General features: G+C 58.5%; 1 protein-coding gene across 1 annotated transcript in view; it reads right to left on the reverse strand.

Moving 5' to 3' along the window:
- Positions 1-25,505, reverse strand: part of C3 (complement C3) — a 44,345-nt gene that overhangs the window by 12,046 nt on the left and 6,794 nt on the right. The window contains exons 9-30 of the mRNA XM_030970741.1: positions 24,702-24,822; positions 24,083-24,198; positions 22,822-22,968; positions 20,721-20,933; positions 18,591-18,785; positions 16,866-17,024; positions 15,499-15,628; positions 14,354-14,425; positions 13,275-13,475; positions 12,160-12,325; positions 11,220-11,305; positions 10,203-10,342; positions 9,910-10,122; positions 8,876-8,942; positions 8,058-8,144; positions 7,770-7,973; positions 5,503-5,578; positions 5,261-5,420; positions 3,107-3,202; positions 2,868-3,018; positions 1,293-1,456; positions 312-470 (exon numbers count right to left, since the gene is read on the reverse strand). Coding sequence (XP_030826601.1) covers positions 312-470; positions 1,293-1,456; positions 2,868-3,018; positions 3,107-3,202; positions 5,261-5,420; positions 5,503-5,578; positions 7,770-7,973; positions 8,058-8,144; positions 8,876-8,942; positions 9,910-10,122; positions 10,203-10,342; positions 11,220-11,305; positions 12,160-12,325; positions 13,275-13,475; positions 14,354-14,425; positions 15,499-15,628; positions 16,866-17,024; positions 18,591-18,785; positions 20,721-20,933; positions 22,822-22,968; positions 24,083-24,198; positions 24,702-24,822 — 3,123 coding nt within the window. The remainder of the gene's footprint in view (positions 1-311; positions 471-1,292; positions 1,457-2,867; positions 3,019-3,106; positions 3,203-5,260; positions 5,421-5,502; positions 5,579-7,769; positions 7,974-8,057; positions 8,145-8,875; positions 8,943-9,909; positions 10,123-10,202; positions 10,343-11,219; positions 11,306-12,159; positions 12,326-13,274; positions 13,476-14,353; positions 14,426-15,498; positions 15,629-16,865; positions 17,025-18,590; positions 18,786-20,720; positions 20,934-22,821; positions 22,969-24,082; positions 24,199-24,701; positions 24,823-25,505) is intronic.

A 25,505-nucleotide genomic window follows, 5' to 3' on the forward strand; every position in this document is an offset into this window, starting at 1 on the left:
CAGGTAACAGGGACAGGGACAGTGCCAGGTGACAATGCCAGGGACAGGTGACAATGCCAGGGACAGGTGCCAGGGACAGGGGCAGGGACAGTGACAGGTGACAATGCCAGGGACAGGTGACAATGTCAGGGACAGGTGACAATGCCAGGGACAGGTGACAGGTAACAGGGACAGGGACAGTGCCAGGTGACAATGCCAGGGACAGGTGACAATGCCAGGGACAGGTGCCAGGGACAGGTGCCAGGGACAGGTGCCAGGGACAGGTGACAGGGACAGGGACAGGTGCCAGGGACAGGTGCCAGGGACATCACCTCGGCGGAGCGCGCCACCAGCGCGTTGCGGTTCTCGATGCGGTACTTGACGGGGCTGGCGCGGCGCGGCAGCAGCACCGACACGTCCAGCTCCAGCTGCTGCTGGTCCTGCGCAGACACCTGGTACTGGGCCAGCGCTTGGAACACCAGGATGGTGGCCTGAGGGGACATCGGGGTCACCATGGCTTGGGGACACCAGCTGTGTGTCCACCTGGTACTGGGCCAGCGCTTGGAACACCAGGATGGTGGCCTGAGGGGACATTGCGGTCACCATGGCTTGGGTTTGTACTGGGCCAGCGCTTGGAACACCAGGATGGTGGCCTGAGGGGACATCAGGATCACCAGGGCTTGGGGACACCAGCTGTGTGTACTGGGCCAGCGCTTGGAACACCAGGATGGTGGCCTGAGGGGACATCGGGATCACCAGGGCTTGGGGACACCAGCTGTGTGTCCACCTGGGCTTGGGGACACCAGCTCTGTGTCCACCTGGTACTGGGCCAGTGCTTGGAACACCAGGATGGTGGCCTGAGGGGACACTGGAGTCACCAGGCTTTGGGGACACTGATGGAGAACCCACAAGTACTCCTGGGTGGCATGAGGGGACATCGGGGTCACCAGGCTTTGGGGACACTGGCGGAGAGGCCACAAGGTCTTCTGAGTGGCCTTGAGGGGACACCAGGATCACCAGGGCTTGGGGGCACTGATGGAGAACCCACAAAGACTCCTGGGTGGACATGGTGGCCTGAGGGGACATGGGGGTCACCAGGGCTTGGGGACACTGGTGGAGAACCCACAAGATCTTCTGAGTGGCATTGAGGGGACACCAGTGTTACCAGGGCTTGGGGACATCACCTGGAGCACCCCCAAACTCTCCTGAGTGACCTTTGGCTCCTGTGCCCCCCAAGACGTCCCCAAAATGACAACGCCCATCCCTGTCACCCCCAGCGCCACCAGGTGTCCCGGGGATGTCCCGTGTCCCACCTGGGTGGAGCCGTAGCCCCCTCCGTAGTAGTTCTGCTGGGCCAGCCACCGGGCCACCGGCCCGGCCAGCTCGGACTTCTTCATCTGCACCAGGGCCAGCAGCGCGTAGGACGTGCCCTCGATGTTGTAGGTGCGGGCGTTGCGCTCCTCCCAGCTGGCCCCACCTGCGGGGACATCGGGGACACCTTCGGCCACCAGGGACCCCCACGGCCACCTCAGCCCGGCCACAAGTTACAGCCCCGGGTGAGGCGTTATCTCAGGAGGGTCCTAAACCACTTCTGGAGAACCTCAGGAGAACCCAAAACCACCTCCTCTGACCCCAGATTCATCCCTTATAACCCCAAGGTGAGGTTGGAGAACCTCAGGAGAACCCAAAACCACCTTTGAGAACCTCAGGAGAACGCAAAACCACCTCCCTTCACCCCAGTTTCATCCCTCATAACCCCAAGGTGAGGTGTCACCTTCAAGAACATCAGGAGGACCCAAAACCACCTCCCCTGACCCCAAATTCCCACCCTGGGAGAGGAATCCGTTCTGGAGAACCTCAGGAGAAACCAAAACCACCTCCCCTCACCCCATTTTCATCCCTTTTAACCCCAAGGTGAGGTGTCACTTTTGGAGAAGCTCATGAGGACCCAAACCCACCTCCTTTCACCCCAATTTGACCACATTTGAGACGTCACCTTTGGAGAACCTCATGAGAACCCAAACCCACCTCCTTTCACCTCAATTTTGACCAACTTCCACCCCAGGTTTGGTGTCATCTTTGAAGAACCTCATGAAGACCCAAAACCAGTTTTCCTGATGCCAATTTTGGCCCCTGTTGAGGCGTCACCTTTGGAGAACCTCATCAGAACCCAAACCCACCTCCTTTCACCCCAACTTTGACCTCGTTTGAGGCGTCATCTTTGGAAAACCTCATGATGACCCAAATCCACCTCCTTTCATCCCAACTTTGACCCCTGTTTGAGACGTCACCTTTGGAGAACCTCATGAGAACCCAAACCCACCTCCTTTCACCTCAATTTTGACCAATTTCCACCCCAGGTTTGGTGTCACCTTTGGAGAACTTCCTGAAGACCCAAACCCACCTCCTTTCACCCCAACTTTGACCCCGTTTGAGAAGTCACCTTTGGAGAACCTCATGAGAACCCAAATCCACCTCCTTTCACCTCAATTTTGACCCCTGTTGAGATGTCACCTTTGGAGAACCTCATGAGGACCCAAACCCACCTCCTTTCACCTCAATTTTGACCAATTTCCACCCCAGGTTTGGTGTCACCTTTGGAGAACTTCCTGAAGACCCAAACCCACCTCCTTTCATCCCAACTTTGACCCCGTTTGAGAAGTCACCTTTGGAGAACCTCATGAGAACCCAAACCCACCTCCTTTCACCTCAATTTTGACCACATTTGAGACGTCACCTTTGGAGAACCTCATGAGGACCCAAACCCACCTCCTTTCATCCCAATTTTGACCAATTTCCACCCCAGGTTTGGTGTCACCTTTGGAGAACCTCCTGAAGACCCAAACCCACCTCCTTTCACCCCAATTTTGACCCTGTTGAGACGTCACCTTTGGAGAACCTCATGAGGATCCTCTCGCTCTTGAGCTTCCCGGCCAGGGCCAGCGCGTAGGATGCCAGGGCCACCGTGTAGGGCCGGGCCAGCTGCTCGTAGCGCCGCGCCAGGAACCCGGCGGCCTTGTTGATGCTGTCGTCCAAGCTCTGGGAACCAAGGGTGGAGAATTTGGCATCTCAGGTGGCTTCCACGGTGGTCTGGAACCTCGGGAATGTCACCTGTGGGGTCACTCACGTTGATGTGGTCCTTGCAGATGTCCCGTGCCTCCTCCAGGGCGATGAGGACGAAGGCGGTGAGGGACACCTCGGGCTCGGCACCTTGGTAGCCTCCCTGTGGGACAAAAAAGAGGGAAAAAACCTCGGGATTGGGGTTTTCCAAGCGCTCGGTGGTCCACCAGCAGCTCATTGCAAAGATCTGTCCTTGACCGGTCTGAGGGACAGCCAAGGGACACTCAAATGTCACCCAAGGGACATCCAAAGGGTATCTGACCTTCATGTGACCTTCAGGTGAGGAACACCCAAGGGACACCCAAAGGACACCCAAGGGACACCCAAAGAACATCTGACCTTCAGGTGAGGAACACTCAAGGGACACCCAAAGAACACCCAAGGGACACCCAAAGGACATCCAAAGGACACCCAAGGGAGACCCAAAGAACATCTGACCTTCAGGTGAGGAACACTCAAGGGATACCCAAGGAACACCCAAGGGACACCCAAGGGACACCCAAGGGACACCCAAAGAACATCTGACCTTCAGGTGAGGAACACTCAATGGACACTCAAGGGACACCCAAAGAACACCCAAGGGACACCCAAAGGACACCCAAAGGACACCCAAAGGACATCTGACCTTCACGTGAGGAGCACCCAAGGGACAATCAAGGGACACCCAAAGGACACCCAAGGAATGTTTGACCTTCACTTGACCTTCATGCAAGGAACATTCAAGGAACACTGAAGGGACACCCAAAGGACACCCAGGGGACATCCAAATGGTATCTGACCTTCATCTTACCTTCAGGTGAGGAACACTCAAGGGACAATCAAGGGACACCCAAGGGACACCCAAACTTCACCCAAGGGACAGCCAAGGGACATTCAAATGTCACCCAAGGGACACTCAAAGAACATCTGACCTTCACCTGACCTTCAGGTGAGGAACATCCAAGGGACACTCAAGGGACACCCAATGGACACCCAAACGACACTCAAAGAACATCTGACCTTCACCTGACCTTCAGGTGAGGAACATCCAAGTGACACTCAAGGGACACTCAAGGGACACCCAATGGACACCCAAGGGACACCCAAGGGATACCTCAACTTTGCCCAAGGGACACCCAAAAAGCACCCAAGGGTCACCCAAGGAAGACCCAAGGAATGTTTGACCTTCACTTGACCTTCACATATGGAATGCCCAAGGAAATTTCTGAGGTTCACCTGACCTTCACCCCAGGAAACTCCAAGGAACACCCAAAAACCAACCACGGAACACCCAAAACCCACCTGCACTTCAACCAAGGAACACTCAAAGAATTCCTGGGGTTCACCTGACCTTCACACCAAGAAACTCCAAGGAACACCCAAAAACCATCCAAGGAACACATGATCTTCACCCAAGGAACACCCAAAACCCACCTGCACTTCAACCAAGGAACACTCAAAGAATTCCTGAGGCTCACCTGACCTTCACCCTAGGAACGTCCAAGGAACACCCAAAAACCATCTAAGGAACACTTGACCTTCACCCAAGGAACACCCAAGGAACACCTGATCTTCACCCAAGGAACACCCGAAACCCACCTGAACTTCAACCAAGGAACACTCAAAGAATTTCTGAGGTTCACCTGACCTTCACCCCAGGAAACTCCAAGGAACACCCAAAAACCAACCACGGAACACTCAAAACCCACCTGCACTTCAACCAAGGAACACTCAAAGAATTCCTGGGGTTCACCTGACCTTCACACCAAGAAACTCCAAGGAACACCCAAAAACCATCCAAGGAACACATGATCTTCACCCAAGGAACACCCAAAACCCACGTGCACTTCAACCAAGGAACACTCAAAGAATTCCTGAGGCTCACCTGACCTTCACCCTAGGAACGTCCAAGGAACACCCAAAAACCATCTAAGGAACACTTGACCTTCACCCAAGGAACACCCAAGGAACACCTGATCTTCACCCAAGGAACACCCGAAACCCACCTGAACTTCAACCAAGGAACACTCAAAGAATTCCTGAGGCTCACCTGACCTTCACCCCAGGAACGCCCAAAGTTCACCAGACCTTCACCCAAAACCCCCACAAAACCTCCCACCCTCCACCCAAGGTCCTCCGAGCTTCGGCCACCATCAGTGACAGGGTTGAGGTGTCCCCCTACCACCATCTCCTTATGGATGACGGGCGCGTCCTCCTGGAAGACCCCGTCCGGCTTCTGCTTGTTGAGGATGAGCCACTTGATGGGGCCGCAGATCTCGCCGTGCTCGATGTCCGTCAGCTTCCTGGCCATGGCGAACACCTTCACCACGTAGGCGGTCAACCTGGAGATGGGGACACCTGAGGGTCACACCTGTTCCTGTCACCTGGGCTGGGTGGTGGTGGTGGTGGCAGCAGGTCCCTCACCAGGTGCTGGAGGGGCGATTGAGGAAGGCGGCGTAGGAGCTGTCGGGCTTGCGGAAGGCCAACTGCTGGGTGTAACCTGCGAGGAGATGGCCGTTGGTCAATGAGAGGGGTGGCCTGGGTGGGCTTCAGGCCACCAATGGCCTCCAACTGTTGGCCAACACAAGGGGTGGCCAGTGGTGGCTTCAGGCCATCAATGTTCTCCAACCATTGGTCAACATGAGGAGTGGCTGGTAGTGGCTTCAGGCCACCAATGTTCTCCAACTGTTGGTCAACATGAGGGGTGGCTCCAGGCCATCAATGTTCTCCAACCGTTGGTCAACGCAAGGGGCGGCAGGTGGTGGCTCCAGGCCGCCAATGCTCTCCAACTGCTGGTCAACACAAGGGGTGGCCTGGGTGGGCTTCAGGCCACCAATGTTCTCCAACCGTTGTTCAACTCAAGGGATGGCTTCAGGCCACCAATGTTCTCCAACCACTGGTCAATGCAAGGGGTGGCAGGTGGTGGCTCCAGGCCACCAATGTCCTCCAACTTCTGGTCAACATGAGGGGTGGCCTGGGTGGGCTTCAGGCCACCAATGGCCTCCAACAGTTGGTCAACATGAGAAGTGGCCAGTGGTGGCTTCAGGCCACCAATGGCCTCCAACTGCTGGTCAACACGAGGGGTGGCCAGTGGTGGCTTCAGGCCATCAATGTTCTCCAACCATTGGTCAACATGAGGAGTGGCTGGTAGTGGCTTCAGGCCACCAATGTTCTCCAACTGTTGGTCAACATGAGGGGTGGCTCCAGGCCATCAATGTTCTCCAACCGTTGGTCAACGCAAGGGGCAGCAGGTGGTGGCTCCAGGCCACCAATGTTCTCCAACTGCTGGTCAACACAAGGGGTGGCCTGGGTGGGCTTCAGGCCACCAATGTTCTCCAACCGTTGTTCAACTCAAGGGATGGCTTCAGGCCACCAATGTTCTCCAACCACTGGTCAATGCAAGGGGTGGCAGGTGGTGGCTCCAGGCCACCAATGTCCTCCACCTTCTGGTCAACACGAGGGGTGGCCTGGGTGGGCTTCAGGCCACCAATGGCCTCCAACAGTTGGTCAACATGAGAAGTGGCCAGTGGTGGCTTCAGGCCACCAATGGCCTCCAACTGCTGGTCAACACGAGGGGTGGCCAGTGGTGGCTTCAGGCCACCAATGTTCTCCAACCGTTGGCCAACACAAAGAGCACCCACCCAAGCTGAGGAACCCTCAGGCCACCAACCTACTCTGGAGCCCCTCCCAGTGCACACCAGTAACTCTGGAAACCCCAGACTGGCGTCACCCAACCCAGGTCACCTCCAGAGGAGCGACCTTCTGCACCACCTCGGATGATAGGGACCTTCTGTGACCCGAGAGAGGACACCGAGGGACACTCCCACCACTTTTGAGGACATTTCCACCATTTTGAGGCTGTTCACATCATTTTGAGGACATTCCCACCATTTTGGGGCCATTCCCACTCCTTTCGGGGCTGTTCCCACCATTTTGAGGACATTCCCACCACTTTTGTTGCCGTTCCCACCATTTTGAGGACGTTCCCACCATTTTGAGGACATTCCCACCATTTTCATTGCCGTTCCCACAATTTTGAGGACATTCCCACCCTTTTGGTGCCATTCCCACCATTTTGTTACCGTTCCCACCATTTTGAGGACATTTCCACCATTTTGAGGACGTTTCCACCATTTTGAGGACTCTCCCACCATTTTGTTGCTGTTCCCACAATTTTGAGGACGTTTCCACCATTTAGAGGACTTTCCCACCATTTAGAGGACTTTCCCACCATTTTGGTGCCATTCCCACCATTTTGAGGACATTTCCACCATTTTGAGGACTCTCCCACCATTTTGTTGCCGTTCCCACCATTTTGGTGCCATTCCCACCATTTTGAGGACGTTTCCACCATTTAGAGGACTTTCCCACCATTTAGAGGACTTTCCCACCATTTTGGTGCCATTCCCACCATTTTGAGGACATTTCCACCATTTTGAGGACTCTCCCACCATTTTGTTGCCGTTCCCACCATTTTGGTGCCATTCCCACCATTTTGAGGACGTTTCCACCATTTAGAGGACTTTCCCACCATTTAGAGGACTTTCCCACCATTTTGGTGCCATTCCCACCATTTAGAGGACTTTCCCACCATTTTGAGGATGTTCCCACCATTTTGAGGACGTTTCCACCATTTTGGTGACATTCCCACCATTTTGTTGCCGTTCCCACCATTCTGGGGCCGTTCCCACCTTTCTTGATCAGCTCGATGGCGCCGGCCCGGCGGTCGATGCCGAAGGTCTCCCACTGCATGGTGTTGTCCAGGTAGTGGACGGCGATGACCGTGGGCGTCATGCCGATCATGTTCTGCTCCCCACAGCCCGACGGCGTCACGATCAGGTGCTGCAGCTTGGCCCCATCGATGGCCTTCTCCACGATGATGGACACGGGGTTGCCTGGGCCACGAGAGGACGCGTCACGCTCAAGATGTCCCACCCCACAACCAGGTTGTCCCCATGTGTCTTCTCCGTGGTGCTCACCCTGGAGGCTGACTTTGGTCTCCGACTCGGTGTTGGGGACGATGTCCGAGAGGTCCGCGGCCTTCACCCGCTCCTCCTGAACCCCGTCTGTGCGGTGGGGTGGACGTGGTGACCCCAAATCCTCCCCTGAGGTGACCCAGCCCCACCCCACATCAGGGTGTCCCTTGTCCCTTGAGATGTCCCAATTCCGTGGTGGGACGCCCCTTGTCCTCCAAGTTGTCCCAAACCTGAGCTTGGAGGTACCTCCTTGATCCCTCCAGATGTCCCAGACCCACGGTGGGACCTTCCTGGTCCCCAGAGATGTCCCAAATCCACCGTGGGACCTTCCTGGACCCCAGAGATGTCCCAAAGCCACTGTGGGACCTCCATGGACCCCAGAGATGTCTCACCGTGGGACCTTCCTGGACCCCAGAGATGTCCCAAACCCACCATGGGACCACCATAGTTCCCAAAGATGTCCCAAACCCACTGTGGGACCTTCCTGCTCCCCAGAGATGTCCCAAACCCACCATGGGACATCCATGGACCCCAAAGATGTCCCAAACCCACTGTGGGACCTCCTTGATCCTGAAAGATGTCCCAAAGCCACCATGGGACCACCATGGGTCCCAAAGATGTCCCAAACCCACCGTGGGACCTTCCTGGACCCCAGAGATGTCCCAAACCCACCATGGGACCACCATGGACCCCAAAGATGTCCCAAAGCCACCATGGGACCTCCATGGACCCCAGAGATGTCCCAAACCCACCGTGGGACCTTCCTGGTCCCCAAAGATGTCCCAAAGCCACCGTGGGACCTCCCCAGAGATGTCACTCACTGACTCCCTTGTTCTGCGGGTCCAGCTCCACGATCTTCACCGTCTTCTCCAGCCGCATCCCCTCGGGCTGTCCAGGGCAGAGCCCGGCAGTGAGGGTGGGCTTGGGTCTGGGGTCCTCCCCGTCCCAGCCCCTCTGGACCGCCGGGAGAGGCCTCCCAGAATAAACCAGTACCCCCAGTGACACATGGGGACAACCCCAGGAGGCCACACCAGGTCACACAGGTCGCTGAGGTCCTGGAGACCCCAAGGTGACTCTTGTGTCTTGGCCAACTTCATTGTGTGGCCACCATGGTCAGCCTGAGCTTGGTGACCCCATCCAGGTGATCAATGAAGATATTGATTGAAAAATACCAAATCAATGAGGGCATCAGGTCCCATGGTCATCCTGGCCTTGGTGACACCATGCAGGTGATCAATGAAGATATTGATTGAAAACACCAAATCAATGAGGGCATCAGGTCCCATGGTCAGCCTGAGCTTGGTGACCCCATCCAGATCATCAATGAAGATATTGATTGAAAATACCAAATCAATAAGGGCATCAGGTCCCATGGTCAGCCTGATCCCATCCAGGTGATCAATGAAGATATTGATTAAAACCACCAAATCAATGAGGGCATCAGGTCCCATGGTCAGCCTGATCCCATCCAGGTGATCAATGCAGATACTGATTGAAATATCAAATCCCATGGTCAGCCTGATCCCATCCAGGTGATCAATGAAGATATTGATTGAAATATCAAATCCCATGGTCAGCCTGATCCCATCCAGGTGATCAATGAAGATATTGATTAAAAACTCCAAATCAGTAATGCAATCAAACCAAACTGGCCACACACACCGACCCCTTGGTGCCACCACGCCTGACTGGACGTGCCACCACCCACCACCCCCTTCTGCTGTGGTGGACCTGGCCCACCCATGGTGGCCGCCCAACCACTGAAGGAGAACACCATGGATGCCACCATGCTGGGAACATCTCAAGAACGTAGATGCCACCACCACCACCACCACGGCTGCCAGTGGCCACTCACCACCACCCGGAGCTTCTTCTTGACCCCATCGCCCATGTATCGGTCGCGGACGGCTGCCTTGACCTCGACGTCCAGCTGGCCGAGCTTGAGGGGGACGATGACGAAGGGCACGGCGCGCGAGGACTCGGCCTTGATCTGCAGCACCTGCTGGAAGCGCCGCTTGGCCGTGGAGGCGCTGCACAGGTCGGGGTTGTGGACCAGCTCCACGCGCACCTGGACGGGGACAAGGAGGTCACACCTGAGCTCCGGAGAGGGTGACCTTTGGCGTCCCCAGAAAAATGTCCCCAACTGACCGTGATGGGGTTTTTCATGTAGTTGTAGAGGATGGCGCGGATCTCCACCTGCTCGTTCCTCACCACCGAGTAGGGCAGGCGGAGGTCGATGAAGAACGGCTTCATCACCGTGATCTCGTAGGGGGTGGCCACGCACAGCCCTGGGGTTGGGGACATGTGAGGGTTTGGGGCTGGGGATTCCTCGTGTCCCCAAGGCAGCCCTGAGGTCTTCAGAGGTCCCTGGAAGTCCAGGGAGTCCTCAAAATGTTTGGGAGATCCATCAAGACCCACAGAGTCCTCAAAAGGTTTGGGAGACCCATCAAGACCCACAGAGTCCTCCCAAGGTTTGGGAGATCCATCAAGAACTGTGGGATCCTCCCAAGGTTTGGGAGATCCATCAAGACCCACAGAGTCCTCCCAAGGTTTGGGAGATCCATCAAGAACTGTGGGACCTCCCAAGGTTTGGGAGATCCATCAAGGCCCACAGAGTCCTCACAAGATCTAGGAGATCCATCAAGAACTGTGAGATCTGCTCAAGGTTTAGGAGACCCCTTGAATCCCAAAGTTTGGGAGGTCCCTTAAGATCCATGGAGTCCTCCCAAGGTTTGGTGGATGTCTCAAGATCCATGGAGTCCTCCCAAGGTTTGGAAGATCCCTTGAATCTCAAAGAATTCTCCCAAGGCTTAGGAGATCCATCAAGAACTATGGGATCCTTCCAAGGCTTAGGAGATCCATCAAGAACTATGGGATCCTTCCAAGGATTAGGAGATCCATCAAGACTCAGAGAGTCCTCCCAAGGTCTAGGAGACCCCTTGAATCCCAACGTTTAGGAGATCCCTCAAGTTCCGTGGAGATCCCTCAAATCCCTAGGATGGCCACCAGGCTTTGGGGCATGTCCCCCTCAGATTTTGGAGATCCCTCAAATCCCTGGTGAACCCCTCCAGGCTTTAGGGGACCTTCAGGTCTCACGGACCCCCCACAAGGTTTGGGGATGTTCTGCTGACCCCAGGACCCCCCTTGTCCTCCATGACCCCGTACCTTTGGTGGGGGAGATGCTGACGGCCAGGACCTCCCAGGTGGTGATGGAGTCCTGCAGGTACACGGGCACCGTCTTGGCCGAGACCCTGGAGAGGACAGGAGTGACCAAGGGGGTCAAGGGCTGTCACCATGGGACTTCTCTGGTCCCCAAAGATGTCTCAAAGCCTCAGTGGGAGCTCCCTGGTCCCCAGAGATGTCCCAAACCCACAGTGGGACATCCATGGACCCCAAAGATGTCCCAAACCCACAGCTGGACTTTGCTGGTCTCCAAAGATGTCCCAGCCCCACAGCTGGACTTTGCTGGTCCCCAGAGATGTCTCAAAGCCTCAGTGGGACCTCCATGGACCCTAAAGATGTCCCAAACCCTCGGTGGAACTTTCCTGGTTCCAAAGATGTCCCAAAGCCACCATGGGACCTCCCTGGTCCCCAAAGATGTCCCAAACCCACAGCTGGACTTTGCTGGTCCCCAAAGATGTCCCAAACCCTCAGTGGGACCTCCCTGGTCCCCAGAGATGTCTCAAACCCACAGCTGGACTTTTCCTGGTCTCCAAAGATGTCCCAAACCCACAGCTGGACTTTCCTGGTCTCCAAAGATGTCCCAAAGCCACCATGGGACCTCCCTGGTCCCCAGAGATGTCCCAAACCCACAGCTGGGCTTTCCTGGTCTCCAGAGATATCCCAAACCCTCAGTGGGACCTCCCTGGTCCCCAGAGATGTCCCCGCCCCACAGATCCCCAGGCAGGACCAGGAGCTTGGAGATGACCCCTGAGTGGACCAAGAACCCCTGAGGCTGGCCCGGGAGTTTAGCAGTGACCTTTGTCCGGCTTTGGGGTGACCGTAACCGCTCCCCAGAGATGTCCGAGCTGGATGGGGACAGGGTGACCGTGCCCAGGCCGGGCTGTGGGGTGGGAGGCTGGTGGGACAGGAGGTCCAGGCTCACCCCAGCTCGTTGGGCGGCTCCGTCAGCTGCTCCACCTGCCACAGCCAGCTCTCGGGGAAGAGGGTCCGCGAGGTGATCTCGTCGTCCTGCATGAAGGGGTCCTCGTCCTCATAGCCTGGGGGTGGTGGCATCGGACCCCTCGAACGTGGCCTCAGGGCTGAGACCCCTGAGCGGAGCCGGTGTCACCCAGTGTCACCCCAGTGTCACCCAGTGTCACCCCAGTGTCACCCCATCACCCCATTCCCAGTGTCACCCCAGTGTCACCGTGTCACCCAGTGCCACCCAGTGTCACCCAGTGTCACCCCAGTGTCACCCAGTGTCACCCCAGTGTCACCCCAGTGCCCCAGTGTCACCCAGTGTCACCCAGTGCCACCCAGTGCCACCCAGTGTCACTCCAGTGCCCCCCAGTGTCACCCAGTGTCACCCCAGTGCCACCAGCGCCACCAGTGCCACCCAGTGCCACCCCAGTGCCACCCAGTGTCACCCAGTGTCACCCAGTGTCACCCACTCTCACCCAGTGCCACCCAGTGCCACCCCAGTGCCAGCCAGTGTCACCCAGTGTCACCCAATGTCACCCAGTGCCACCCCAGTGCCACCCAGTGTCACCCAGTGTCACCCCAGTGTCACCCAGTGTCACCCAGTGCCACCCAGTGTCACCCAGTGTCACCCCAAGGAACATCCAAGGAACACCCAAGGAGCACCCAACGTTCACCTGACCTTCATGCAAGGAACACCCAAAGAACACCCAAGGAACACCCAAGGAACACCCAAGGAACATCCAAGGAGCACCCAAGGAACCTCCAAGGAACACTCAAGGAACACCCAAGGAACACCCAAGGAACACCCAAGGAACATCCAAAAAACACCCAAGGAACATCCGAGGAACACCCAAGGAACACCCAAGGTTCACCTGACCTTCACCAAAGAACACCCAAGGTTCACCTGACCTTCACCAAAGAACATCCAACCTTCACCCAAGCTCTGCTCAAGCTCACCTTCACCCGAGTTCCACCAAGGAACACCCAAAACCCACCTAAGACACTCCACCAAAGCTCCACCCGAGGCTCCTCCAACCTCCCCTGACCTTCTCCCACCCTCCGTGCCCCAACACTTGCTTCTGGCCAGGCCGGCGCTGGGTGAGAGGTTCTGCCGGTCCCGCTTGGCCTTGATGTATCTGCAGCAGTCGAGGAAGGCGCGGACGCAGGACTCGCCCTCCAGGATGTACTCGCTCCTCTGCTCGCAGCCGTGCCCCATCGGGTTGTCCTTCATCCCGTCCTCGCAGCACCTCCTCTCCAGCTTGTCCGAGTACTCGGCCGCTGGTGGACACCAGGACAGGGCTGGGACAGGCCCTGGTGGCCCTTGGGAATGGGGACCTTGGGGTGTGGGACATTCTGGTGGCTCTGGAATGGGGACCTCAGGGGTGTGGGACATTCTGGTGGCTCTGGAATGGAGACCTTGGAGTGTGGGACACTCTGGTGGCTCTGGGATGGAGACCTTGGAGTGTGGGACATTCTGGTGGCTCTGGAATGGGGACCTCAGGGGTGTGGGACACTCTGGTGGCTCTGGAATGGAGACCTTGGGGTGTGGGACACTCTGGTGGCTCTGGAATGGGGACCTCAGGGGTGTGGGACATTCTGGTGGCTCTGGGATGGGGACCTTGGGGTGTGGGACACTCTGGTGGCCCTTAGAAACATGGGGACCTCAGGGGTGTGGGACATTCTGGTGGCTCTGGGATGGGGACCTTGGGGTGTGGGACACTCTGGTGGCCCTTAGAAACATGGGGACCTCAGGGGTGTGGGACATTCTGGTGGCTCTGGAATGGGGACCTAGGGGTGTGGGACACTCTGGTGGCCCTTAGAAACATGGGGACCTCGGGGGTGTGGGACACTCTGGTGGCTCTGGGATGGGGACCTCAGGGTGTGGGACACTCTGGTGGCTCTGGAATGGGGACCTCAGGGGTGTGGGACACTCTGGTGGCTCTGGGATGGGGATCTTGGGGTGTGGGACACTCTGGTGGCCCTTAGAAACATGGGGACCTCGGGGTGTGGGACACTCTGGTGGCTCTGGAATGGGGAACTTGGGGTGTGGGACACTCTGGTGGCTCTCAGGAACATGGGGACCTCGGGGTGTGGGACACTCTGGTGGCCCTGGGATGGGGACCCCTGGGGACAAGGGACACCGCAGTGCCACCTACCCTTGGTGCCCTTGTACTCGGCGAGTGCCAGCGAGCGCCGCCTGCGTTTGGCAGGCTGGGGACACAGGAGCTCTGGGGACAGAGGGGACATTGGTCAGGACCCCACGGTGTCCCAGGTGTCACATCCCAAAGTTCAGGATCACCTCTCCCATCCCTGAGGTGCCACCTCCACCATCCCTGAGGTGTCACCTCCACCATTCCTGAGGTGTCACCTCCACCACCCCTGAGGTGTCACCTCCACCACCCCTGAGGTGTCACCTCTCCCATCCACAAGGTGTCACCTCCACCATCCCTGACATGTCACATCCTCCATCCCCAACGTGTCACCTCCCCTGTCCCTGAGGTGCCACATCCTTGAAGTGTCACCTCCACCATCCCCGAGGTGTCACCTCTCCCATCCCCAAGGTGTCACCTCCACCATCCCTGAGATGTCACCTCCCCCATCCCTGAGGTGCCACCTCCACCATCCCTGAGGTGCCACCTCCACTATCCCTGAGATGTCACCTCTCCCATCCACAAGGTGTCACCTCCACCATTCCTGAGGTGTCACCTGCTCCATCCCCAAGCTGTCACCTCCTCCATCCTCCCTGAGATGTCACCTCCTTCATCCCCAAGGTGTCACCTCCTCCATCCCCAAGATGTCACCTCTCCCATCCCCGAGGTGTCACCTCCACCATCCCCAAGGTGTCACCTCCACCATCCTTGAGATGTCATCTCTCCCATCCCCGAGGTGTCACCTCCACCATCCCCGAGATGTCACCTCCTCCATCCCCAAGGTGTCACCTCCTCCATCCCCAAGATGTCACCTCTCCCATCCCTGAGGTGTCACCTCCACCATCCCCAAGGTGTCACCTCCTCCATCCCCAAGGTGTCACCTCCACCATCCCCGAGATGTCACCTCTCCCATCCCTGAGGTGTCACCTCTCCCATCCCTGAGGTGTCACCTCCACCATCCCCAAGGTGTCACCTCCACCATCCCCAAGGTGTCACCTCCACCATCCCCGAGATGTCACCTCTCCCATCCCTGAGGTGTCACCTCCACCATCCCCGTCCCCTGCTCCATCCCCGAGGTGCCACCTCTGTAAGACGCCACCTCCCTGAGGTGCCACACCCTGTCCCCGAGATGCCACCACAGCTGTCCCCACCTGACCGCTGGGGCGTGGTGACCTTGACGCTGGTGGTCAGGCTCAGGCCGGCGTCCGCGAAGACGCCGACGTTGTCCCGGCCACTGCCCGCCGTGCAGCCGATGTCGCTTCTCTCCACCGTGTCCCAAACCTGCGACCACAGGGGACAGCTGTGACAGTCACTGCCACCACCCAGGGTGACAGGACAGCTGTGACAGCCACTGCCACCACCCAGAGGTGACAGGACAGTTGTGATGGCCACTGCCACCACCCAGGGGTGACAGGACAGCTGTGACGGCCACTGCCACCACCCAGAGGTGACAGGACAGTTGTGATGGCCACTGCCACCACCCAGGGGTGATGGGGACAGCTGTGACGGCCACTGCCACCACCCAGAGGTGACAGGACAGTTGTGATGGCCACTGCCACCACCCAGGGGTGACGGGACAGCTGTGATGGCCACTGCCACCACCCAGGGGTGACGGGACAGCTGTGATGGCCACTGCCACCACCCAGAGGTGACAGGACAGCTGTGACGGCCACTGCCACCACCCAGGGGTGACAGGACAGCTGTGATGGTCACCACCACCATCCAAGTACAATGGGGACACTCGCGATGGCCACTGCCACCACCCAGAGGTGACAGGACAGCTGTGACGGCCACTGCCACCACCCAGGGATGACAGGACAGCTGTGATGGTCACCACCACCATCCAAGTACAATGGGGACACTCGCGATGGCCACTGCCACCACCCAGAGGTGACAGGACAGCTGTGACGGCCACTGCCACCACACAGGGGTGACAGGACAGTTGTGATGGCCACTGCCACCACCCAGGGATGACAGGACAGCTGTGACGGCCACTGCCACCACCCAGGGATGATGGGGACAGCTGTGACGGCCACTGCCACCACCCAGGGGTGACAGGACAGCTGTGACAGCCACTGCCACCACCCAGAGGTGACAGGACAGCTGTGATGGCCACTGCCACCACCCAGAGGTGACAGGACAGTTGTGACAGCCACTGCCACCACCCAGGGGTGACAGGACAGCTGTGACGGCCACTGCCACCACCCAGGGGTGACAGGACAGCTGCGATGGCCAGTGCCACCACCCAGGGGTGATGGGGACAACTGTGATGGCCACTGCCACCACCCAGAGGTGACAGGACAGTTGTGATGGCCACTGCCACCACCCAGAGGTGACAGGACAGTTGTGACAGCCAGTGCCACCATCCAAGGACAATGGGGACAGGGACAGCTGTGATGGCCACCACGAGGGGACATCAGGCCCAAGGACAACCATGGTGGCCACCACCAGGGGATGATGGGGACAGGGACAACCATGGTGGCCACCACCATGGGACATCGAGGACAGGGCCACCCACCTTGGTCTGGGTGATCTTGTTCTTGTTGAGGACGTAGACCCCCTTGTCCACGGCCACCAGCCCCACGTGGGCCTTGTGGTCACCCTCGATGCGCAGACTCATCCTTGTCCCCGGCTCCTGGACACGGTTGTCACCTTCTGTCGCCCCCTTCACCACCAGCTGCCACAGACACAGGAGGTGACGTCCCCAGGATGTCCCCAAAAGCCACTTTTGTCCACCCCCCACCACGGCAGACACCAAATTTGGACCTCAGGAGCAGTTGGTGGCCATGGGCTGGGCCATGACTGGGCCATGACTGGGCCACCAGGGCCACCAGTGCCACCAGGGCCACCTGGGTCACCCAGGAGATGTCCAAGCTCCCCATGGAGTGTCCAAAACCACACAAGTGACACCAAATCCCCACCAGGGACCACTCAGGTCCCTCAATGTCCCCTCAAGTTCTTCCAAAGGTTCCCAAGGACCTCAAGGTCCCCCAAACCCTTCCAAAAGTTCTCCAGATCCCTCAAGGACCCTCAAGGACCCGCAGGTCCCACAAGGTCCCACCCACCCCTTCCAGAAGCCCCCAAACCCCTCAAGGCTCCCTCAAGACTCCCCCAAACACTTTCAAAGGTCCCCCAAGCCCTTCAGGTGCCCCCCAAGTCCCTCAAGTGCTCCCCAAGCTCATCCAAATGTCCTCCAGGTCCCTCAAGGCCACCCAAGTCCCTCAAGGACCTCTCAGGTCCCTCAAGGACCTCCTAAACCCCTCAAGGACCTCCCAAAACCCTCAAGGACCTCCCAAAACCCTCAAGGGTCATCTCAAGGACCTCAAGGCCACCCAAGTCCCTCAAGGACCCCCCAAACCCCTCAAGAACCTCCCAAACCCCTCAAAGACCTCCCAAACACCTCCAAATCCTCCCAGACCCCTTGAGGGCCACCCCAAGGACCTCAAGGCCACCCAAGTCCCTGAAGGACCTTCTAGATCCCTCAAGAACCTCCCAAACCCCTCAGGAACCTCTCAGTTCCCTCAAGAACCTTCCAAACACCTCAAGAACCTTCCAAACCCCTCAAGAACCTCCCAAACCCCTCAAGGACCTCCAAACCCATCAAGGGCCTCCCAAACCCCTCAAGGACCTCCAAACCCATCAAGGACCTCCCAGACCCCTCAAGGACCTCCCAAACCCCTTAAGGACCTCTCAGACCCCTCAAGGACCACCCAAACACCTCCAAATCCTCCCAGACCCCTCAAGGGCCACCTCAAGGACCGCTCCAGCCACCACCAAGGCCCATCCAATGTCTCCAACACCCCCAAGGACCCCCCAAACCCCTCAAGGACCTTCCAAAACGCTCAAGGACCTCCCAAAACCCTCAAAGACCTCCCAGACCCCTCAAGGACCTCCCAGATCCCTCAAGGGCCACCTCAAGGACCACTCCAGCCACCACCAAGGCCCATCCAATGTCTCCAAAACCCTCAAGGACCTCCCAGGTCCCTCAAGGACCCCCAGACCCCTCAAGGACCTCCCAAAACCCTCAGGAACCTCTCAGTTCCCTCAAGAACCTCTCAAACCCCTCAAGGACCTCCCAAAACGCTCAAGGACCTCCCAGGTCCCTCAAGGACCTCCCAGACACCTCAAGGACCTCCCAGATCCCTCCAGGTCCACCTCAAGGACCACTCCAGCCACCACCAAGGCCCATCCAATGTCTCCAAGACCCCCTTTGACCCCCCTGGGACCACCAGGGGACACTGACGGAGCCCATGCAGGTGTCCTTGACGTCCACCCAGACGGAGTCGGCCACGATCTCGCCGGGCAGGACGTAGTAGTAGGCCACGATGCGGAAGGACGGGATGAGCTCGGCCGTCACCGGCAGGGTCATGGTCACCAAGCTCTGCCCGGCCTCGTGCCGCTGCCGGCCGGCTCGGAGGATGCGTCCCTTGGTCATGATCTGCCAGGAAGCCAAGCTTGGTGACCACCTGGACATCCCTCAGTGTCCCCTCAAGGACCTCCCAAACCCCTCAAGAACCTCTCAGTTCCCTCAAGGATCTCTCAGTTCCCCCAAGGACTTTCCAAACCCATCAAGAACCTCTCAGTTCCCTCAAGGACCTCCCAAACACCTCAAGGACTTCCCAAACCCCTCAAGAACCTCTCAGTTCCCTCAAGGACCTTCCAAACCCCTCAAGAACCTCTCAGTTCCCTCAAGATCTTTCCAAACCCCTCAAGAACCTCTCAGTTCCCTCAAGAACCTTCCAAACCCCTAAAGGACCTCCCAAACCCCTCAAGGACCTCCCAGACCCCTCAAGGACCTCTCAGTTCCCTCAAGGACCTTCCAAACCCCTCAAGAACCTCTCAGCTCCCTCAAGGGTCTCTCAGTTCCCTCAAGAACCTCCTAAACCCATCAAGAACCTCTCAGTTCCCTCAAGGACCTCCTAAAACCCTCAGGAACCTCTCAGTTCCCTCAAGAACCTTCCAAACCCCTAAAGGACCTCCCAAACCCCTCAAGGACCTCCCAGACCCCTCAAGGACCTCTCAGTTCCCTCAAGGACCTCCCAAACCCCTCAAGAACCTCTCAGTTCCCTCAAGGATCTCTCAGTTCCCCCAAGGACTTTCCAAACCCATCAAGAACCTCTCAGTTCCCTCAAGGACCTCCCAAACACCTCAAGGACTTCCCAAACCCCTCAAGAACCTCTCAGTTCCCTCAAGATCTTTCCAAACCCCTCAAGAACCTCTCAGTTCCCTCAAGAACCTCTCAGTTCCCTCAAGAACCTTCCAAACCCCTAAAGGACCTCCCAAACCCCTCAAGGACCTCCCAGACCCCTCAAGGACCTCTCAGTTCCCTCAAGGACCTTCCAAACCCCTCAAGAACCTCTCAGCTCCCTCAAGGGTCTCTCAGTTCCCTCAAGAACCTCCTAAACCCATCAAGAACCTCTCAGTTCCCTCAAGGACCTCCTAAAACCCTCAGGAACCTCTCAGTTCCCTCAAGAACCTTCCAAACCCCTAAAGGACCTCCCAAACCCCTCAAGGACCTCCCAGACCCCTCAAGGACCTCTCAGTTCCCTCAAGGACCTCCCAAACCCCTCAAGAACCTCTCAGTTCCCTCAAGGATCTCTCAGTTCCCCCAAGGACTTTCCAAACCCATCAAGAACCTCTCAGTTCCCTCAAGGACCTCCCAAACACCTCAAGGACTTCCCAAACCCCTCAAGAACCTCTCAGTTCCCTCAAGATCTTTCCAAACCCCTCAAGAACCTCTCAGTTCCCTCAAGAACCTCTCAGTTCCCTCAAGAACCTTCCAAACCCCTAAAGGACCTCCCAAACCCCTCAAGGACCTCCCAGACCCCTCAAGGACCTCTCAGTTCCCTCAAGGACCTTCCAAACCCCTCAAGAACCTCTCAGCTCCCTCAAGGGTCTCTCAGTTCCCTCAAGAACCTCCTAAACCCATCAAGAACCTCTCAGTTCCCTCAAGGGCCTCCCAAACCCCTCAAGGACCTCCCAGACCCCTCAAGGACCTCTCAGTTCCTCAAGGACCTCTCAGTTCCCTCAAGGACCTTCCAAACCCCTCAAGAACCTCTCAGTTCCCTCAAGGGTCTCTCAGTTCCCTCAAGAACTTTTCAAACCCATCAAGAACCTCTCAGTTCCCTCAAGGACCTTCCAAACCCCTCAAGGACCTCCCAGACCCCTCAAGAACCTCTCAGTTCCCTAAAGAACCTCCCAAACCCCTCAAGAACCTTTCAGTTCCCTCAAGGACCTCCTAAAACCCTCAAGGACCCCCCCAAACCCCTCAAGGACCTCCCCGGTTCCCCCAAGCTCATCCAAATGTCCTCCAGGTCCCTGGACATCCAGGTGGTCAAGGTGGGGGCACCACCGATCAACCACGGGTACCCACCAGGTAGGTGAAGAACGGGACCGAGTTGCGGACGTTGTTGTTGCTGGTCTTGAGGTGGAAGTTGACGGCCAGGTTGTCCCCGGGCTGGAGCTCGGTGGCGGCCACCGCCAGGTGCAGGAAGTTGCCCGAGCCGGCCTGGCTGCGATAGGCCTGGGCCGTCATCTGCCGCGAGGCCTGGCGCTCCGGGGGCAGCCCCGCCTGCGCCGTCCGCACCTGGCACAGGTGACACGGTGGCACTCGGTCAGCGGGGAGGGACACGGGCCTGCCTGGGGGCAGCAGGGAGGGCTTGGCCACCACAGAGGTTCCATAGAGGTCTTGGCCACCAGAGAGGTTCCATAGAGGAACTATCATGGAGGGCTTAGCCACCATAGAGGCCTTGGCCATCATGGAGAGCTTGGCCACCATAGGGGCTCCATAAAGGTCTTGGCCACCATGAATGTCTTGGCCATCATGGAGGCCTTGGCCACCAGAGAGGCCTTGGCCATCATGGAGAGCTTGGCCACCAGAGAGGTTCCATAGAGGTCTTGGACACCATAAAGGTCTTGGCCATCATGGAGAGCTTGGCCACTATGGTGGTCTTGGTCATCATGGAGGGCTTAGCCACCAGAGAGGTCTTAGTCATCATGGAGGGCTTGGCCATCATGGAGGGCTTGGCCACCAGAGAGGTTCCATAGAGGTCTTGGCCACCATAGAGGCCTTGGCAATCATGGAGGGCTTGACCACCATAGGGGTTCCATAAAGGTCTTGGCCTCCATAAAGGTCTTGGCCATCATGGAGGGCTTGGCCACCACAGAGGTTCCATAAAGGTCTTGGCCACCATAAAGGTCTTGGCCACCATAAAGGTCTTGGCCATCATGGAGGGCTTGGCCACCACAGAGGTTCCATAAAGGTCTTGGCCACCATAGAGGTTCCATAGAGGAACCATCATGGAGGGCTTAGCCACCACAGAGCTCTTGGCCATCATGGAGGGCTTGGCCACCATAGGGGCTCCATAAAGGTCTTGGCCACCATAAATGTCTTGGCCATCATGGAGGTCTTGGCCACCACAGAGGTTCCATAGAGGTATTGGCCATCATGTAGTTGTGTTGGTTATCATGGAGATTTTGGCCACCATAGAGGTCTTGGCCATCATGGAGGGCTCGGCCATCATGGCGGTCTTGGCCATCATGGAGGCCTTGGCCATCATGGAGAGCTTGGCCACCATAGACGTTCCATAAAAGTCTTGGCCACCACAGAGGTTCCATAAAGGTCTTGGCCACCATAGAGGCCTTGACCATCATGGAGATCTTGGCCACCACAGGGTTCCATAGAGGTCTTGGCCATTATGGAAGTGTGCTGGTTATCATGGAGATTTTGGCCACTATGGAGATCTCTGGACATCTTGACCACCACAGTCCAGCGACCATCATGAATGCCCAGTCCTGCTGTCCTGACCCTTGGTCATCAGCACCATGGGTCACGCCGGCCACTTCAACCCTCCAGTCCTTGGTCACTCCAGCCACCTCAGCCACCTCAACCCCCGGTCCTTGGTCACTCTGGACATCTTGACCACCACAGTCCAGTGGATGGATGGTCCAGTGACCATCACGGATGTCCAGTCCTGCTGTCCTGACCTTTGGTCATCACCACCATGGGTCACTCCGGCCACCTGAACCCCCTGGTCCTTGGTCACTCCGGCCACCCCAACCCCCTGGTCCTTGGTCACTCTGGACATCTTGACCACCACAGTCCAGTGACCATCATGGATGTCCAGTCCTGCTGTCCTGAGCCTTGGTCATCACCACCATGGGTCACTTTGGACATCTCAGCCACCTCAACCCCCTGGTCCTTGGATGCTCTGGACAGCTGACCACCACAATCCAGTGGATGGATGGTCCTGTGATCATCATGGATGTCCAGTCCTGCTGTCCTGGATGGTCCTGTGACCATCATGGATGTCCAGTCCTGCTGTCCTGACCCTTGGTCATCTCCACCATGGGTCACTCCGGCCACCCGAACCCCCTGGTCCTTGGTCACTCCGGCCATCTCAGCCACCCCAACCCCCGGTCACCTCCCCAGCCCGGTGCCACCGCGGTGAGGTGACAGCGGTGTCCCCACTCACGGTGATGGGGACGCTGTCCTTGGTGGCCGGCATGTTGAGGACCAGCCTGGCCGTGCCATCGCCCCGGGTGGACACCTGGCCCTGGAAGCCATCGGCCTGGACGGTGACACGCGGCGCCGGGGACCCGTCGGGGTTGGTGACATAAACCTGCAGGGGACACCGGGGACATGGGGACATAAACCTGCAGGGGACACCAGGGACATGGGGACATAAACCTGGAGGGGACACTGGGGGTTGGTGACATAAACCTGCAGGGGACACCGGGGGTGACATAAACCTGCAGGGGACACCGGGGACATGGGGACATAAACCTGGAGGGGACACCGGGGGTTGGTGACATAAACCTGCAGGGGACACCGGGGACATGGGGACATAAACCTGGAGGGGACACTGGGGGTTGGTGACATAAACCTGCAGGGGACACCGGGGGTGACATAAACCTGCAGGGGACACCGGGGACATGGGGACATAAACTTGGAGGGGACACCGGGGGACGTGGGGACATTACGGGGGGACATGGAGTGAGGGAAGGGACACTGGGAAGGGGTGGTGGCACCGGGAGGGGGTGGTGGCACTGGGAGGGGACACTGAGAAGGGGTGGTGGCACTGGGAAGGGGTGGTGGCACCGGGAGGGTGTGGTGGCCCTGGGAGGGGACACTGGGAAGGGGTGGTGGCACTGGGGACAATGACACTGGGAAAAGGTGGTGGCACTGGGAGGGGACACTGGGAAGGGGTGGTGGCACTGGGAAGGGGTGGTGACACCGGGAGGGGGTGGTGGCACGGGGAGGGGACACTGGGAAGGGGTGGTGACACCGGGAAGGGCTGGTGACACCGGGAGGGGGTGGTGGCACGGGGAGGGGACACTGAGAAGGGGTGGTGACACCAGGAAGGGGTGGTGACACCGGGAGGGGGTGGTGGCACCGGGAAGGGGACACTGATACTGGGAAGGGCTGGTGGCACTGAGAGGGGACACTGGGAAGGGGTGGTGACACCAATGTCCCCATGTCCCCATGGGAGGGGACACTGGGAAGGGGTTTATGTCACCAGGAAGGGGTGGTGGCACTGCAAAGGGACACTGGCACCAGGAAGTGCCACCCCAGTGACACGGGGACAGTCCCCAGCCCCTCTCAGGTGACACAGGGACGTCACCCAGGGACTGACTCCTCCTCCAGCCCCAGCTGTGCCCTGTCCCCACCCCAGGACACCCCGTGGGTCCCGTGCCACCCCCCTGGGCCACCGCTGTCCCCAGGATGTCACCAACCATGAGGTCAAAGGGCATCCCCGGCTTGAAGTACTTGGGGGTGCGGGTGAAGTGGATGCTGTAGGGGGACGTCACGATCTTGATGTCACCGAGCTGGGCCTCCACCATGTCACTGCCTGTGGGGACACCGCGGTGGCCGTGTCACCTCCGAGCCCTGTCACCACCCCAGGTGTCCCCCCATCCTTGCCATCCCTGTCCCTTCTATGTCCCCGTGCCACCCTCCATGTCACTGCCTGTGGGGACACCGTGGTGGCCGTGTCACCTGACGTCCCTGTCACCACCCCAGGTGTCCCCCACCCCAGGTGTCCCCCCATCCTCGCTGTACCTGTCCCCCCATGTCCCCCCATGTGCCCCCATGTCCCCCCGGGTCCCTCCGCTGTCCCTGTCCCTCCGTGTCCCCCCGTGTCCCTGTCCCCTCACTGTCCCTATGCCCCTGTGTCCCCCTGTTGTCCCTGTCCCCCTGTGTCCCACCACTGTCCCTGTCCCCCCATGTCCTCCTGTGTCCCCCCGCTGTCCCCTCACTGTCCCTGTCCCCCTGTGTCCCCATGTGTCCCCGTGCTGTCCCTGTCCCCCCGTGCCCCCCCATGTCCCCGTGTCCCCCGCGTGTCCCCACACAGACCTGACTCGGTGATGACGGTGACAGTGACATAGAGGGAGTGTCCCACCAGCTCCTGGGGCTTGGGGAAGCGCTCGCGCAGGTGAGCCATGGACAGCAGGGCGTCAGCGTCACCGTCCTGCACCTGGGGACACATTGGGGACACATTGGGGACAGGGTTAGGGACAGCACAGGGACAGCAGGGCGTCAGCGTCACCGTCCTGCACCTGGGGACACATTGGGGACACATTGGGGACAGGGTTAGGGACAGCACAGGGACAGCAGGGCGTCAGCGTCACCGTCCTGCACCTGGGGACACATTGGGGACACATTGGGGACAGGGTTAGGGACAGCAGGGTGTCAGCGTCACCGTCCTGCACCTGGGGACACATTGGGGACACATTGGGGACAGGGTTAGGGACAGTACAGGGACAGCACAGGGACAGCACAGGGACAGCACAGGGACAGCAGGGCGTCCGTCACCGTCCTGCACCTGGGGACACATTGGGGACAGGGTTAGGGACAGCACAGGGACAGCAGGGCATCAGCGTCACCGTCCTGCACCTGGGGACACATTGGGGACACATTGGGGACATGGGGATGGGACAGCAGAGGGACATCAGGGCATCAGCGTCACTGTCCTGGACCTGGGGACATGGGGACATGGTTGGGGACATGGTTGGGGACATCGTTGGGGACATGGTTGGGGACAGGGTTGGGAACAGGGACAATGCCAGGGTTGGGGACAGGGACGGCGCCAATGCCAGGCTCAGCGGGACAGGGACAGTGACAGTGACAGTGACAGGGACAGGGACAGTGACAGTGGCA

This window comes from Camarhynchus parvulus, unplaced genomic scaffold (assembly GCF_901933205.1).
Source record: "Camarhynchus parvulus unplaced genomic scaffold, STF_HiC, whole genome shotgun sequence".
Taxonomy (NCBI): Eukaryota; Metazoa; Chordata; class Aves; order Passeriformes; family Thraupidae; genus Camarhynchus; species Camarhynchus parvulus.